This window comes from Delphinapterus leucas, chromosome 4 (genome assembly GCF_059928025.1).
Source record: "Delphinapterus leucas isolate spDelLeu-1000000601 "Yukka" chromosome 4, BTC_Dleu_Yukka2, whole genome shotgun sequence".
Taxonomy (NCBI): Eukaryota; Metazoa; Chordata; class Mammalia; order Artiodactyla; family Monodontidae; genus Delphinapterus; species Delphinapterus leucas.
This window is the reverse complement of record NC_143132.1, coordinates 91,393,782-91,410,137: the sequence shown is the minus strand read 5'-3', so window position 1 is coordinate 91,410,137 and position 16,356 is coordinate 91,393,782. Positions and strand designations below refer to the sequence as shown.

Here is a 16,356-nt window from a genome sequence, read left to right as displayed (position 1 = left end):
GTTAATTTGATTGTGATAATAATTTCACACCATACATGTATATTAAATCATCATGTTGTGCACTTTAAATATATACAATTTCGTTTGTCAATTATACCTCAAAAAGCCTCCCCACCAAAAAAAGAAAAAAAAAAATACAAGGCTGACCAGTATTATTCAGAATAAAAAGTAGAATTCTTCCCATAAGTTTTTCCATAAAATTTACATGACACTGATGATTGGTCAAATTAGATATTTTTTAAAAAAAGAATAGAAATAACCTTAAAAAGATAGAAAACAATTGGTAAATTGTCATCGCACCTTCCTGTATACACCAGCTTTTAAGCTGTGTCAACAGACCTTTTTTCTCCAGTAATACTTTCCTATACCATCCTATGTATGTTTTTCCATTGTGCCTGTTTCTTATTCTTTTTTCAAATATGTTTCATTGAGGGTTCTTGAATAAACAGGGTCCTAAAATAAGGATGTGTGAGAAAAATAATTTGATGGGCAAAAATGACAACTATAGTAAAATATCCACTTAGGTATTAGTTTGGATAGCAATAAAATGCTTATAGGAAGATTTTTTGCCGAAAAAAGAGCTGGTTCCTTTGCATTCTAGCCCAAAACAAAGCAAAACTTTATTAAATTTTTCTTTTTCAATTTCCCATATCTCATGCTTTTCTAGGTTCTATGCATTTTTTAAACAGAGCTTGTCTGGTTTCTAGGATGTCCTAAGCAAAAATAGTGTCATTATGGGTTATGGAAAAAGTATAGGAATAAATATATAGACTACACAGCAAGCACACACAAAAATTAACTTCATATTGGTTTGACAATCTGTGGTTGGTTTTGCCACAATATACTGATTTTATTGCATATCATTATGTTCATAGCATCATGTAATTTGGCATGTAATTTGTATCAGAAGAGTTCCCTCTGAATTATTTTTTAAATACCAATATCTGTGTATTAATCACATAGCTTTATATGTAATCATATTAGCTACAGTGCAGAACTGTCTCAACAAACATGACCCCTAGGTTTGGAGCCGAGTTTTAAATAGATTATGTTGTTGTCAATAGAAGGATCAGAAGTAATAAAAGAGCTAGTTGGTATTAATTCTGCTCTTCTCTGTAGTCCCATAGACCTTTATTAGTTCTTAATTTGAGTTTAATTCATTCTGCTTTGATTTTCTATAATTTCTGTAAAGCTCATCACCTCTACCAAATTGTGAATTTCTTGTGTAGTGTCCTGTCTCACGCATCTTTCACATCCCACATCTATTAATAATGGTTCGTATACTGAATCACCACAACTTGAAAGAATAAAGATTTCCTTTTTTTTTTAGAATATACCTTTTAAATTTCTTTCAGAAATTTGGTACAACTGTACAAAAGTGAAAACGACATAGAAATTTCAAAGAAGATTAAGACTCAGTGGACTTCTTTGGGCCTAGAAGACGTACAGTTTGTAAATTACTCTGTGCTGCTGAACCTGCCAGGCCCTTCTCCCAGCTCAGTGACTCTAAGCAGCAGTGGCCAGTGCTTTCATCCTAATGGCCAGCCTTGCAGCGAAGAAGCCAGACAACACGGCAGCCAAGATCCGCTCTACTCATATGCAGCCTATTCTGCCAGTGGAACTCTCAAGGTAATATGACAATTTGTCTCTGTCATTTACAGTGAAATGAAATTAGAAAACAACAGCTTTCATCTAAATTGAGCTAACTGGCAAGAAGCAACATACCAAAATAACCAGTAAATATTCTCAGTGTGTAGGTGCCAGGAAAGGGGAAGGAAGATTTGAATTACCTGACCCTTTTCTTGTCATATTTTGAAAGTGAAAACATGTTAGAAGAATTTAATTTAAAAGTGTTGAGTGTGTGACTGAGTCATTCACAGTTTGCTTAATCCTTACAGTGTGAGTTCATTTCGTTCTTTGATTCTGAAGATGCAAATTTTAATAGATCAATGTGGACAGAAAGAATAGAAACGGAAGCAGTTGTGTTTTGAAATTGTGTATGCACACAAGAAATGAAGTGGAAAATTGATGTGATTACTCACACATTTAAGATCTGACATACAGTGTGTCTGCTTTATGATGGAAAATATAAACAAGGGACCAGGCGTGAATTATTGCTTTAGTCTTTCTGGGTTAGCTGGTTTTTTGATGTGGTGGTTTTTTGGCATTGTGGTTAAGTGCACAGCTTCTAGAGCCACGTGGGCTAGTTTCAAATCTCAGCTGCCCAATTACCACTGTTAATTAAGCATATAGGGCTGAGTTTTCTCATCTCTGTAATGGGGATAATAATAGTTCCAGCTTCATAAGCTGGTTATGAGAATTAAATTAATATATGTAAATCTTGGAGGATAGAGCTTAGCCTATGTTAAGGACAAGAGAGCAGTTAGATACCATAGCATTTAATTGGTCACTAGTTTCCTTTATATAGGTAACTTTTCCATCTCCATGTAAAAGTCTCATTTGAATAAACACATTCAGGTTTTTTTTATAAAACTATTGATTTCTTCTATAGATTTTATATGAATGAAATGCTGTTTCTGATTGTTGATTATTGGCACAGATTTTTAAGAATCCAACTTATTATTAACTCTGATTAAGATGATTAATTTAAATCACTTAAAATTACATTGCAGAAATACATGCTTGTTCCCAATTTAAAAAAAATTTTTTTTTGGGTGCGGCATGAGGAGAAGCAGCTAACAACTGCTTTGGCATTGTTCTTGTTCTGTGTTGTAACATTCTCTGATATTTAGCAGAACCGCATATAACCAGCACCACCTTGAAAACCTTTTTATTAATTAAAAGTTAACATAATATTAAATATCTGTAATATTTCTAGTGTAGGACTCATGATTTGACTTGATGAATATACACTATGTCTGATAGGCAATAATGGAAAAGTACTTGCGTACTAATGGAAATAGAGGAGGCCGCCAGCATTCTTTCTTTGGTTCAGAAACTTTGGTCCCAAGTCGAGATTCTAAAGTTACCCCACATATTTTAGACTCCCAACCCTACATAAGCCCTACACATTTCCAGGCTCCTCTTTATCCTGGTTGATTCAAGTACAGCACAGTCATCTCCTTCCTTAAACAAAAGCATGTCCAAAACACAGAACAAGAACAAAACCCCAGAAGCTTGAGTGGATCCTTGGAATCACCCCCATCTATTTTCTTTCCAGTTTCCTCTGGCAAACATCCATTATTCCTGGACTGAGGTGATATGGAAAAGCCGTGGAACTATAGCTTGTGTCTCCTTAGTGTGTACCTCTTTAATAATTGCCTGGGCACATTGGATTTTTTTTTATATTCCTGTGTAACCATATCTCTGTGGGATTTTCACACATTTATCTTACCAGTTATAAGTGTTTAAATTTTCTCTTTGTTTCATATAAAAGAAAACCAAGGTCTACTATAGAATCATGGAAGTAGTTAAGTGTCTGCGAAGTCATGAGTCATGGAAATCTAGTATTATCTTGGTAGGAATGTAAATTGGTGCAGCCACTATGGAAAACAGTATGGAGGTTCCTCAAAAAACTAAAAACAGAGTTACCACATGACTGAGCAATTCCACTTCTGGGCATATATTCGAAGAAAACAAAAACACTAACTCAAAAAAATATGCCCACCCCAATGTTCATAGCAGTGTAATTTTTTACACACACACACAGGCGCCCACACACAATGGAATATTACTCAGCCATAAAAAATGAAATTTTGCCATTTGAAGCAACATGGATGGACCTGGAGGATATTATGCTTAGTGAAATGTCAGCCAGAGAAAGGAAAATACTCTATTTTATCACTTATGTGTGGAATCTAAAAAATAAAGTGAATGAATATAACAAAATAAAAAGAGACTCACAGATATCGACAACAAACTAGTGGTTACCAGTGAGGAGAGGGAAGGCGAAGGGCAAGATAGGAGATTAAGAGATACAAATTACTATGTATAAAGTAAATAAGCTACAAAGATATATTGTACAGCACAGGGAATATAGCCAATATTTTATAATAACTTTAAATGGAGTATAATCTATAAAAATATTGAATACCTATGTTGCGTACCTGGAACCAATATAATATTATAAATCAACTATATTTGAATTAAAAAATACCATTTTCAATAAAGAAGTGGTGAAAAAGATTTTAAATAATATAGCTATTAAAAGGGAGAAATAAAGTTAGCTATAGATGTAGAAGTGTATTCCATGTGTGAAATATTAGGCCTAGATAGAAGGGAATAATGTTAAAGGAACTAAAATGCAATTATAGATAAAACAAACACTTTGTGTTTGAAGAACATAATTTAAGAAATTAACCGTGCAAATTAGATGACAACACTGGCAATAAGTATTTTTAGAATTATGTTAATAATTCAAATCTATTACACTAAGTACATAATAATTTAAAGATTTATATAAATAAAGGACATAATGTGATATTGACTTTTTAAACTTTTACTATATTAGTATTATAATTTTCAAAAGCAAAGCAATTTCTTGGTGACTATTTTATATGCATATAGAATACTTGCATATATTTTATATACATGTTTTAGATAGGTGTATTACTGAAACTCGCATATTCTAATTAATAGGACACTGGTGAATTTTCTGTGTCTCTTCAGACTATTTCCCAATTCAAATCAAGCTTGAGAGGTTGCTGCTGATGACTCAGGCATACCGACTTTTTGATTTTGAGTACACTGTATTTGCATGAATCTCTATCAGGCAGTGCCATTAACAAGTTCTTAAATTATTCTAGTCTAACTGCCAGCAAAGCTCCCCACTACTTTTGCTTTTGACAAGGTTATTTGTAGAAGAGCCATGCCCTTTTACTTTGAAGAGCTGTCATGTCCATTCATCATATGACCGTTTTGTATAAGCTTCCAATTTTTGCTTTCTGCTAACAGTCTAAACAGCATTTGTGATATCTGAGATCTACTTCGAAAACCTACTTAGTGCCAGCATGATGGATGGTGTACTTTGCAACATTTTGTAATTCATTGTGCACTGGAAAGGTGACATTGTTTACCCCATCATAATGACAGGTGGGTCAGTAAAATGGTCCTGAGGAGAGTTTTCCTGTCAGATGCAAAATACATATTAAAATGGATACATAAATAATTTAGCATGAATGAGGTTAGCTTCAGGGAATAAACAGTGATTTATATTTTTATTAAAGGGAAATATCAACTATAATATCATCATAATGTTAAAGACATTGATAGTGCTGGCAATGTCTAGTCAGTTTTATAAATAGAATATATGGCTTTATGTAATTCCTGTGCAGTTATTTCTTTTGTCCTTTGTGAAACCAGTGCAGGTACAGAAGAGTAAAGGGAACAATTAGTATTTAATACAGGTTGGTCAGGTTGGGTCTACCATGTTCTTACTTTGGATAAGGGATTTGTTTTTATTCCAATACATTTTATAAATGTTGAAGTTTTCTTTCTGTTAAGCATTACTTTGTATCGGGAAGACAAGCCAAATGATGCAGTTTTATGAAGAAACATTTTCAACAACTCATTAGCTGTGCATGAAATATTGTTACCAGCACACTTCTCACTATCCCATTCCTCAGAAAGCATAGTTCAGGAGCCCAGACTGGCAACCTTCCTTACCAGTTGCACATCTGTGGATTGGTTGCTTCAATTCTCTAAGCCTCAAAAGTCCTTATCTGTATAAGGGGAATAGTAATAGTACCTCAAATGATTGTTGTGAGGAAGAAATGATAGAAACCATGTCAAGGGCCCGGAACTTAGAAGCACTCAATAAATGTTAGCTATTGTTATTAGTAGTTGGTATAAAGTAGATGCATTTAAATGGGAGAAATTAAGAAAATATCAGAACTATATATCATAAAATTTGGAGTACAAATGTTTACCACATTGTCTGAATACAGTCTTCCTGTCTTCTATTTAACATGACAAATATTAATCATTAGGGAGGAAAATGCCTTAAGTATGAATACATAATAAAATAAATATAATTCCCTGATATATAATATAATTTTTCATTTAAAACTGAAAGCTCAGATAAATGAAGTATTTTATTTTTGAATGCAGAATGGCAAAGCATGTCAGGTTGGGCCTGAAGAGCGTTGCTTGTCTTTGTTTTGTGAAATTTCATGACATAGTTTAACACATGAAATCTGAACACTGTATCAAATATTTTGTCAAAAAGTCTTAAAGAGAAAATAATCGCTGCATGGAATCCTTGGATAACTTGTAATCAGATGTCCGTTTTCTCACGGCTAGGAAGACTTTGTCTTCCTCTTTTATTCCTCTTTTATTTTTAATATTCTCAAACAAAGGCAAACTTATCAGTGTTATGGCAGAAGGCAAAGCTATATGTATTTAGCTCTGAATGCTTCCTGTTACAGATAAAAATATCGGAAAGCTAAAGGAATAGAATGAAATTGTATTATTGTCTGGGTATGAAGATGAGGCTACTGTCTCACAAATAAAGAAATGTGAGCTTCGAGCAGTTTTTCAATGCTGAAAAGGATTTTGCATTTTATTTGTCTCCCCTCTTTTGTGGAATCCATCTTTTGTTCAACGGTGCACAAATGTGAGATGAATGGCTTTGAACAAAGTTGTATGTAAGTGATTCACTTAAAAAAATCTACATAAAATCCCTTGGTTTAATAAAACCTTCTGTTTCTGATTTCACGAGCTCTGTGCAGTAACTGAGTTAACAAAATAATTTCAAAGTTGGCTGCTTTTTTTTGTTTTTTCAAGATAGTCCATGGGACTAGTTTCCATATATTTAAGGTATATATTTTTCCTGGATTTAAAATTTCGTAGATAGAAGCATTTACAAATAAAAAAGTGATATATCACAACATAGTGTCCATAGTGAAATATTTGTTAGGGAGGTTACATCTTATTCCTGGGAAAGAATAAAAGCCTATTTTATGAAATAAAAGTTTACAACAAAGATAGTTGAACTCACCTAAACAGTTAAAGTACAATGGACTATTTTTCTCCCTCTTCATTAGAAGAAATATAGCATTTTGAGTGAGAAAGTGTTTGACTACAGATTTCTTTTTTATTTTTAAATTTATTAATTTATATTTGGCTGTGTTGGGTCTTCGTTTCTGTGCGAGGGCTTTCTCTAGTTGCAGCAAGCAGGGGCCACTCTTCATCGTGGTGCGCAGGCCTCTCTTTGTACTTTTTTTTTTTTTTTTTGCTGTACGCGGGCCTCTCACTGTTGTGGTCTCTCCCATTGCGGAGCACAGGCTCCGGAAGCGCAGGCTCAGCGGCCATGGCTCATGGGCCCAGTTGCTCCGCGGCATGTGGGATCTAACCAGACCAGGGCTCGAACCCGTGTCCCCTGCATTGGCAGGCAGATTCTCAACCACTGCTTCATCAGAGAAGCCCCTTGACTACAGATTTCTAATTTGACTAAAGTTATTTCTAAAGATTCTGAATCACCATAATTGTTGTTTGACAGAAAATTCTAGGTCAGGATTTTTAGTTGTTTTTTTTTTTTTGCGGTATGCGGGCCTCTCACTGTTGTGACCTCCCCCGTTCCGGAGCACAGGCTCCGGACGTGCAGGCTCAGCGGCCATGGCTCACGGGCCCAGCTGCTCCGCGGCACGTGGGATCTTCCCGGACCGGGGCACGAACCCCTGCCCGCTGCATCGGCAGGCAGACCCCCAACCACTGCGCCACCAGGAAAGCCCAGGATTTTTAGTTTTAATAGAAGTTAAAGCATACCACTTACAATGTTTTGATAACATAACTTTCTTAGCAGATTTAATATATAGTTTAATTTTCATAAAATGCCAGTATACAGTTTACAAATAAGATTTACCTCATTTCATTGGATGCTGCAAATTCAGTCTTTTCAGAACTAGAGAGATCTGTGCAAAAGTTGATCCTTAGGTTTATGCACTATTTCAGTACATTAATATAGTTGATTTTAAAGGAAGCAGAATTCTATCATATTACTTTCATGGTCTCCAGGAAGAATTCTCTTGAATGAATTTGCAACTTCTTCAATATCCTTACCTTAATAAGTTGAGTATCATTTATTAAATAAAGTACCCTTTGATTATTAATCTGTTTTTCCTTGTATTTTAATTTGATACTGAAAGATAAACTGACTGATATAGAATTTAGCCTGCTGGCTGTCACTAATGTAACAAGAAACACTCAACATTTAGCAAGTATATACTGAGTGCCCTTTTTTTATGCTGATCACAGGAGCAAAATGATCCATAAGAAAGTTTTGGACACTGCCCACATGTAGCTGGCAGTCTAATAGGGGAAACTTGCTATTAGGTAAGCAATTACACAACTGCATGGTGCCATCCTGCTATGAAAACTAGCAAGTTACCTAAATATTCTAGACTCCATTTCCTCATCTGTATAGTGGTCAGAAATATCGAGAAATATGAATGTTCTGAAGATTGAAAACAACTGATGTAATCTCCATGGTAAAATGTCTAGTACAGAGGACATAAATGGTTAAATACTGATTTTCTTTTTCCTTTTTTATCATAACAGCTCTGTCCAATTTAACCCTTCTTATAATACACATGTGCGTGCATGTGATCTCTCCCTCTCTCTTTCTTCCTCCCTCCCTCTCTCTTTCTCTCTCTCTCTTCCTCCCTCCCTCTCTCCCTCTAAGGTTCTGTATTCAAATTCCAGTTTTCCAACAGCTGGGGTTCCCTGTGAACCTCCTCTTGCCCTCATCTCTCTCTTGCCGTTACCCACCTCTTGCCCTGATCTACTTCTGAATTTTTTCCACTTTGCCAAGACCTAGGCACACGCTTCAACCCACATCTCTAATGCATATCTTTTTTTTTCTAAATTACCTAGAAAATCCTTAAATAGTGCATTTTTTTCTTCCCAACAATTTGTTTTCTTAATTTTGTATACATTCTTATCCCAGGTTTGCATTATTTTGCCTGTTGACTTTGGAGATTATTGATGTAAATATGGAAATATAATCCTGACAGAACTTTGCTTCACTTTGGTTAAATTTCTATATTACAGTACTTTTTAACTTAATTTTCTCTCCTTTAGATGGATGTGCTTTATATGTTAGATTATAAAACATTTCACAAGTTGTTAAAAATGATTACTATATGCCAAGACAAGTGACTACTCTGGCTTATCTTTGTTTTTTCTGCTTTCAAAACATGGTCACTGTACACAAATAAAATAAAATATTCACTGTGCCATTAAGCACTGCATTTAGTATATCATTGTAGCAAATATCTTTTCAGCATGTGTTTATATTACAGTAATAAAATTGACAAGCCATCCCTTTATCTGACCTTTTACACTGAAGACAGCAGAATGGATTGTGTGTCTCATGCTTAGTGCTGAATTCAGTTGGGATATACTAGTTTAGCACACTTGCTGGTGTCCCTTCTGATCGGTTGGGAGCCTATTTTAACTGATTAGTTCTTCTGCTGTTCTAGTAATTAAATATTTTAAATAACTAAATATTATTTAAATTATTAATAGCTTTTTAATACTAAAATACTTAATATTTTATATATCTGGATGCTTATGCCAACCCCATCTTAACTGGTCTTTATTAGCTAGAATACTAGTTTGAGAAGGAGTTTGAAAGGATTGATTAGTGATGTCTGACACAAGGGTGGGAGGAAGCAGCATTGGCTTTCGTGTTTTAATACATTGTCGTTTTCATAATAAGGTCTATGATGGAAAGCCCTTCAGTGAACTTGAGAAAAAGAACTAAGAAATTACTAACAATCTTTGCATTTTGAACTCTTCATCATTACTAATATACTATTTTTTTAGAAAGGATAACAGTAAACATGGGAGATCATTCTGATTTTACAAGTTTTTAATAAACATAAGCACTTTAATTTGAAGAATATTCAAAAGCTAGATTACATAAAGTAGTAGTAAGTTCCTAAAGTAAAATTTGTATTTAGATGAACAGTACTTCTGATAACCCTGTATTTTGTCAGTATGAGAACTGCTTGGGTTTACCATTTCTGACTTTGAGTAGAAAATTACGGTTTTAGTCAAAGCAGGCTTTTCAAATATTCTGTACATTCAGAATCTCTCTTAGAGAAAACTGGGAGGATTCGGAGTGATTGATTTGGTTGAAAATGTCAAGTCTGAAAAATTTCAAGGCATACATCATTTCATAAGCATGAATAATTTTTGCTACCTCAGGTAGAAGAGAAACATGGCCCTGGATCATTCCTCAATGTTGAACCCAGGCCACCAGCAGGTGGAGGGCCCCAGAAACACTTCTCTGACCTGGCTACTTTCCATGATTGTTCTACTAATTTTAGTTAGCTTACTACAGAAAATAACAATTCTATTCAGTTCTCTTGTTTGTTCTCTTCTGTTGCTTCTTCTCAGAATAGTCTCTCCACTTTTCTATAGAACATTTGGTGCTATAGAATGTCACTTTTTAATGTTTTGATATTTAGTCATTGCTAATTATTTGGTTTATGATTCCTTCTAATCACATATTTTACAGTGGATAGAAGATAATTGTATTTTACTGTTCATTTCTAAAGTGTACCAGTATCCTCTTAGCTGTTACTATGTGGCCCGTCTGTTGTCATGCCGATACCTTTTCTTTTTTAACAAAGTATAAATATTTGATTTTCTGTTACAATTGTTGTTTTTTAAGTTCTTTGTTCAAAAATTAACATATAGGGCTTCCCTGGTGACACGGTGGTTGAGAGTCCGCCTGCCGATGCAGGGGACACGGGTTCGTGCCCCAGTCTGGGAAGAACCCACATGCCACGAAGCAGCTAGGCCTGTGAGCCATGGCCACTGAGCCTGCACGTCTGGAGCCTGCGCTCCACAACGGGAGAGGCCACAACAGTGAGAGGCCTGTGTACCGCAAAAAAAAAAAAAAAAAAAAAAAAATTAACATATAAAATTTAAATAAAAATGTGTAAACTTTTTAATATTTCTCTCTGGTAAAAAAAATAAAACAGAGCTAGTTTCCTTTCACTCTGCATCTCTCATTTACTCTTTCCTATGTGTCAGGAAGTCCTCTATGTGTTAGGGAAAAACTGGTACACATAGAGTAAATAGTTCAACAAGCACCTACATTCCTGTTCACTTGGCATTTCCCAAATACTGCTCAGATGTGACTTAATCCTTGATATTTGGACATAAATTAAACATGGTATGCCAACTGGTAAGTGGACGGTTTTCTAGCGTGACAGAATACATGCAATAAAGAGAGGTTCATTGTAGCAACAAGAATGGTTGGAAAAAATGGCTTGACATTTTATCATATCATTGTATATTGATTTGTCTCAGAAAAATTCAATGTGCTTTCTTGCATCTGTGATTTTCAGTTTGCTTGAAGGTAAATATGAAAGACTTTTGGAAACGACCTGGTTCAGAAGCATCCTTTGAAGACAATAGATAATTTTTATTATCACCTGTCAAACTGTCAGAACATTGAGACTTCTGTAAATATTGACTTTTAATGCATAGCCTCAAAGTACATAAACCAAAATAAATTGATAAAATTATGCCTGTTTTGGGGAATATTTTTGTGGGATAAAATCCTCTTACATGTTAAAATGCATTGATCGTTTATATATGCTATTTATAGAAGATGAGTTGGAGAGCTCTTTAATTGAAATTGCCATTTTTGATGTCATTTACAGAATTGGTATTTTAGTAACTGCCATATTTTTCTGGTATGTACACAAACAAAAAGTCATAGTCTGGCCTACATGCTCTCAGACCAGTATGATTTTTCCCCAAACTCTCCTAAATATGAAAAGTATGTTCATTAATATAACCAAATGTATAATATCTCTGTTTTAAGATGCTATCAGTGAGTCATATTTAGTAGATAGCTTAGAAAGTTGAAATGGAAAACATAAATTATTTCATTTTTACAATGTGATCATTAATATTATGTGACCATTTATTTAATAAATACTGGTCAGCCTTGTATTATTCTACAATTTTCCTGTCTTGCTAGTTGTTTGGCATATGTCGTCCAGCACTGGAGCTTGCTGGTTGTTGAGTGGAGGTGGGCCTTAGCACTGAGTTGGAGATCTCTGGCGGAATTCTTGCTGATTTTTATTACATGGGGCTCAGAGGTCTCTGGTGGTCCAATCTCCTGAACTTGGCTTTCCCACATCAAAGGCTCAGGCCTGACATCTGGCCGGAGCACCTGTCAGCCACGTGGCTCAGAAGAAAAAGGAGAGAAAAAAAGAAAGGTAGAAAAAAATAAAATGAAATGAATAAAGTTATTAAAATAAAATATTTTTTTAAAAGTATTAAAATAAAAAATTTTAAAAGTAATAAAAAAAAGAAAAAATAAGAGAGCCACCAAATCAATAAACAAATCCACCAATGATAACAAGCGCTAAAAAGTAAACTAAGATAAACATAAAAATCAAAAACTGGTCAGCTGCGTACGGCCAACCCCATGTCTACAGTTGCTCCCAAAATCCACTGCCTCAATTTTGGGATGATTCGTTTTCCATTCAGGTGTTCCACAGATGCAGGTTACACCAAGTTGATTGCAGAGATTTTATCCACTGCTCCTGAGACTGCATGGAGAAATTTCCCTTTCTCTTCTGTTTTGCACAGCTCCTGGGGTTCAGCTTTGGATTTGGCCACACTTCTGTGTGGAGGTCACCTGTTTTTCTCTCAGACAGGACGGGGTTAAAGTAGCAGCTGATTAGGGGGCTCTGGCTCACTCAGTTTGGGGGGAGGGAGGGGTACAGCATGCGGAGCTAGCCTGCAGAGGCAGAGGCAGAGGCCGGCATGACGTTGCATCAGCAGAACAGTTGCACCTGTTCTCCCAAGGAAGTTGTCCCTGGATCACGGGACCCTGGCAGTGGCGGGCTGCACAGGCTCCCGGGAGGGGAGGTGTGGACAGTGACCTGTGCTTGCACACAGGATTCTTGGTGGCTGCAGTAGCAGCCTTAGCGTTTCATGCCCGTCTCTGGTGTCTGTGCTGATAGCCGCAGCTCACGCCTGTCTCTGAAGCTCGTTTAGGCAGTGCTCTGAATCTCCTCTCCTCATGCATCCCATAACAATGGTTTCTTGCCTCTTTGGCCATTCCATACTTTTTCCCAGACTCCCTCCTGGCCAGCTGTGGTGCACTAGCCCCTTTCAGGCTGTGTTTACCCAGCCAACCCCAGTCCTTTCCGTGGGGTCTGATCTCTAAAGCCCAAGCCTCAGCTCCCAGCCCCCACCTGCCCTGACGGGTGAGCAGACAAGCCTCTCAGGCTGGTGAGTGCTGGTCGGCACCCATTCTCTATGGAGGAATCTCTCTGCTTTGCCGTCCGCACCCCTCTTGCTGCACTCTCCTCTGTGGCTCCAAAGATTCCCTACCCTGCCCACCGCCTCTCCCCACCAGTGAAGGGGCTTCCTAGTGTGTGGAAACTTTTCCTTCTTCACAGCTCCCTCCCAGAAGTGCCGGTCCCATCCCTTTTCTTCTGTCTCTGTTTTTCCTTTTTTACTTTTTCCCTACCCAGGTACGTGGGGAGTTTCTTGCCTTTGGGGAAGGCTGAGGTCTTCTGCCAGCATTCAGTAGGTGTCCTGTAGTTTTTCCACATGTAGATGTATTTCTGATCTATTTGTGGGGAGGAAGGTGATCTCCACATCTTACTCCTCCACCATCTTGAAGATCCTCCCTCCTGAAACAGCACATTTAGTATTATAATTTTATGACTGGAAAGCATAACAGCTATTATTTTAATAATAGAAATTCCAGAAAGTAAAGTCCAAAGGAATCCTCTTGGCTGTAGGAGTATGCTGGATGGAACTCTCAGGGCAGTACGTTTCAAAGTGTGGGATGGGGTTCACCAAATCATAGGATTCCCAGTAAAATTTCCAGGAAGGCATACAATTTTTACATTAATAAAATGAGAATTTTAAAAATGAGAAATATTGATATGAAACATAACTCTAAGGGAGTAGTGGGAAATGTGACAGAAGTAGTTGTTTGGTGTTATATTCTAAAGTCTTGAATTTCACAGTGGTATAGGTGGCTGTATAGGTTGTATCCTGCATAACCCAGGGGGTTGTCATTCACAGCTGGATATATGCACATCCTGAACAGCTGTGCATTGTGAACTTTGTACTTAATTTGGATAACAGTAGAGAATCTTTGAGTTGTTTTCACATCTAAGAGTAGTATGATTGTTGTTGAACCTTAAGGAAATTAATTTTGCAGCATCTTGTAAAATGATTCAAATTCCAGAAACATGAATGTAAGAATATACCAAACTGGGTGGTCTGTTAGAGGCATAAACTGGGTTTGTAATTTGTTTAGAAGAGACTGCAAAGCAAAAATGAATCTAAACCTTTTTCTCAAGTGACTTCTCAAAGGAGAATTGTTGTACCCTGATAGAAATAGAAAGGTCATGATTGGGACAGGGTAAGAGAGATAGTAGTTCTCCTTTGAACGTTTTGAATTACTATGAATGATTTTGTTATGCTAAATGGGCAATTTGCTGTAATGCTTCTGACAGCGCTTTATTTTTCTTTGTCTTCTCTTTCAGGCTGAAGTCATTGATGTGAGTTATGGAAATGCAGATGATTTAAATAGGATTAAAAAAATGAAAAATGTCACAAATCAGATTGCACTCCTGAAATTAGGAAAACTGCCACTACTTTATAAGGTTGGTCCAATGGCTGTTATTTGGTGGAAGGGTGAATATTTTGTTCAGTTGGGGTTACATATGCATCTGAGAACATGAAGAGAGAGAGAGTGAGTGAGTGAGTGTGTGTGTGTGTGTGTGTGTGTGTGTGTGTGTGTGTGAGGGAGAGCAAGAGAGTGGAAAGACAAAGAGGCGTACGGTATCACAGGAAGATAACCTTTCCAAAATGGATAATTTTATATTAAGACCTTTAAGATATTGTGAGTTTGTGGGACCTTCATAAAATTGGCATTTCCTTCATAATACCTATCTGGAATGCTAAAAATGAGAACCACAGTGTCTTCTTCTCGCGACATCTGCAAAACTTCTAATCTGTTATCTAATTACCATGTGCTTTATGTTAGACTAGTATCTCGCTGATTTACACTCCTTAGTGATTAATTTTTGTCAACTGTATAACTTCACAGTTACTGACTGTGCTCAGAAATTTAATTAAAATATAATATGCTAAGGAAAAGCAGAATTATGATTTATTTTATTTAAAGAGTTTATTAATACTCATCCACCAGATGCATTTACATAATTAAAGCAGTTCAATCTAAGTATCTCATAATGAGCCACCACAATAGAGAGTTACTACTGCTCATTCTTACTTCATTTTCTTTTTCTATTAAGAAAGAATGATCAGTGTAGTTGTGTAGTTATGTCCCTGGAATGCTCTGGTTCTGAAGATATATTGGATTTCTCCTCATTCAAACCTATAGGAGATTAGCTAATTCCCAGGAGCAAAACATGTTTCCAGAAATCTGTTGGCACACTCTGTAAGGACCCAAGAGAACATTCTGTGCCTGTTTTTTATTTTCCAAGGATGCTCTTATACTTAAATCAATGTCTGATAGTAGATAATAGGCCAGAATTTTAAGTTAGTCTTGAAAATATAATACACACTGATAATAATTTTTTGTAGGATTTTTGTAGGATTTGTTAGTATGTATTAAAGGCCTTAAAATAATCATTTTGACCCAATAATTCCATTTCAACAGTATATTCTAAAGGGGAAAAAAATCAGAGATGATGAACACAATGATTACCAATGATGTGAGAAAATATTTGAAATGATATATACATCCAGTTTAGCACTGAAAATTATGCTACATTTGTACAGCTGAATACAACAATTACAATGTGAAGAATATTTAATATGTGAAAATCCTCATAAGTCAAACAAATAAATTATAAAGAGGACATTTATAATAATTATATAATCATTATTACATTTATAGTTACTTCTAAAAGTAACATTGTTAGAAATATGGGTTAAATATTTTTCTAAGCATTTTTTAATGTATTTTCACATTAATCTTTACAATAACCATAGTGTTGAGGTACAGATTATTATCTTCAATTTATAGATGAGTATCACAAGTGCATGAGGAAGGAGATAAGGTAGAGTATACTCTTTCCCCCCAAACAGCCCCAATCTGGTAGAGGGGCAAAATGATGACATTTTAAATCAGTGGTACAGATTTGATCATGGTATGAGACTAGGCATTCTAATTACTTACTTAAGACAAGCGATTCAAATTGCTTAGAGGACATTTTATTACCAGTAATCAGAAGAACTCTTCCTCTAGTTGTTTGAGGAAGAATGTTCTTTTCCAGATGTTTTAAAGGGGCAGTGGAAAACAAAGCACAACAGACCCACTTACCCGTGAAGGATAAGTTCCAAGACTCCCAGTGGATGCCTGAAACCACA

General features: G+C 35.9%; 1 protein-coding gene across 1 annotated transcript in view; it reads left to right on the top strand.

Annotated features, from left to right (window-relative positions):
* Positions 1–16,356, top strand: part of NAALADL2 (N-acetylated alpha-linked acidic dipeptidase like 2) — a 1,488,397-nt gene that overhangs the window by 834,703 nt on the left and 637,338 nt on the right. Inside the window, exons 6-7 of the mRNA XM_022571899.2 lie at positions 1,356–1,629; positions 14,502–14,621. Of these exons, the coding sequence (XP_022427607.2) occupies positions 1,356–1,629; positions 14,502–14,621 (394 nt within the window). The remainder of the gene's footprint in view (positions 1–1,355; positions 1,630–14,501; positions 14,622–16,356) is intronic.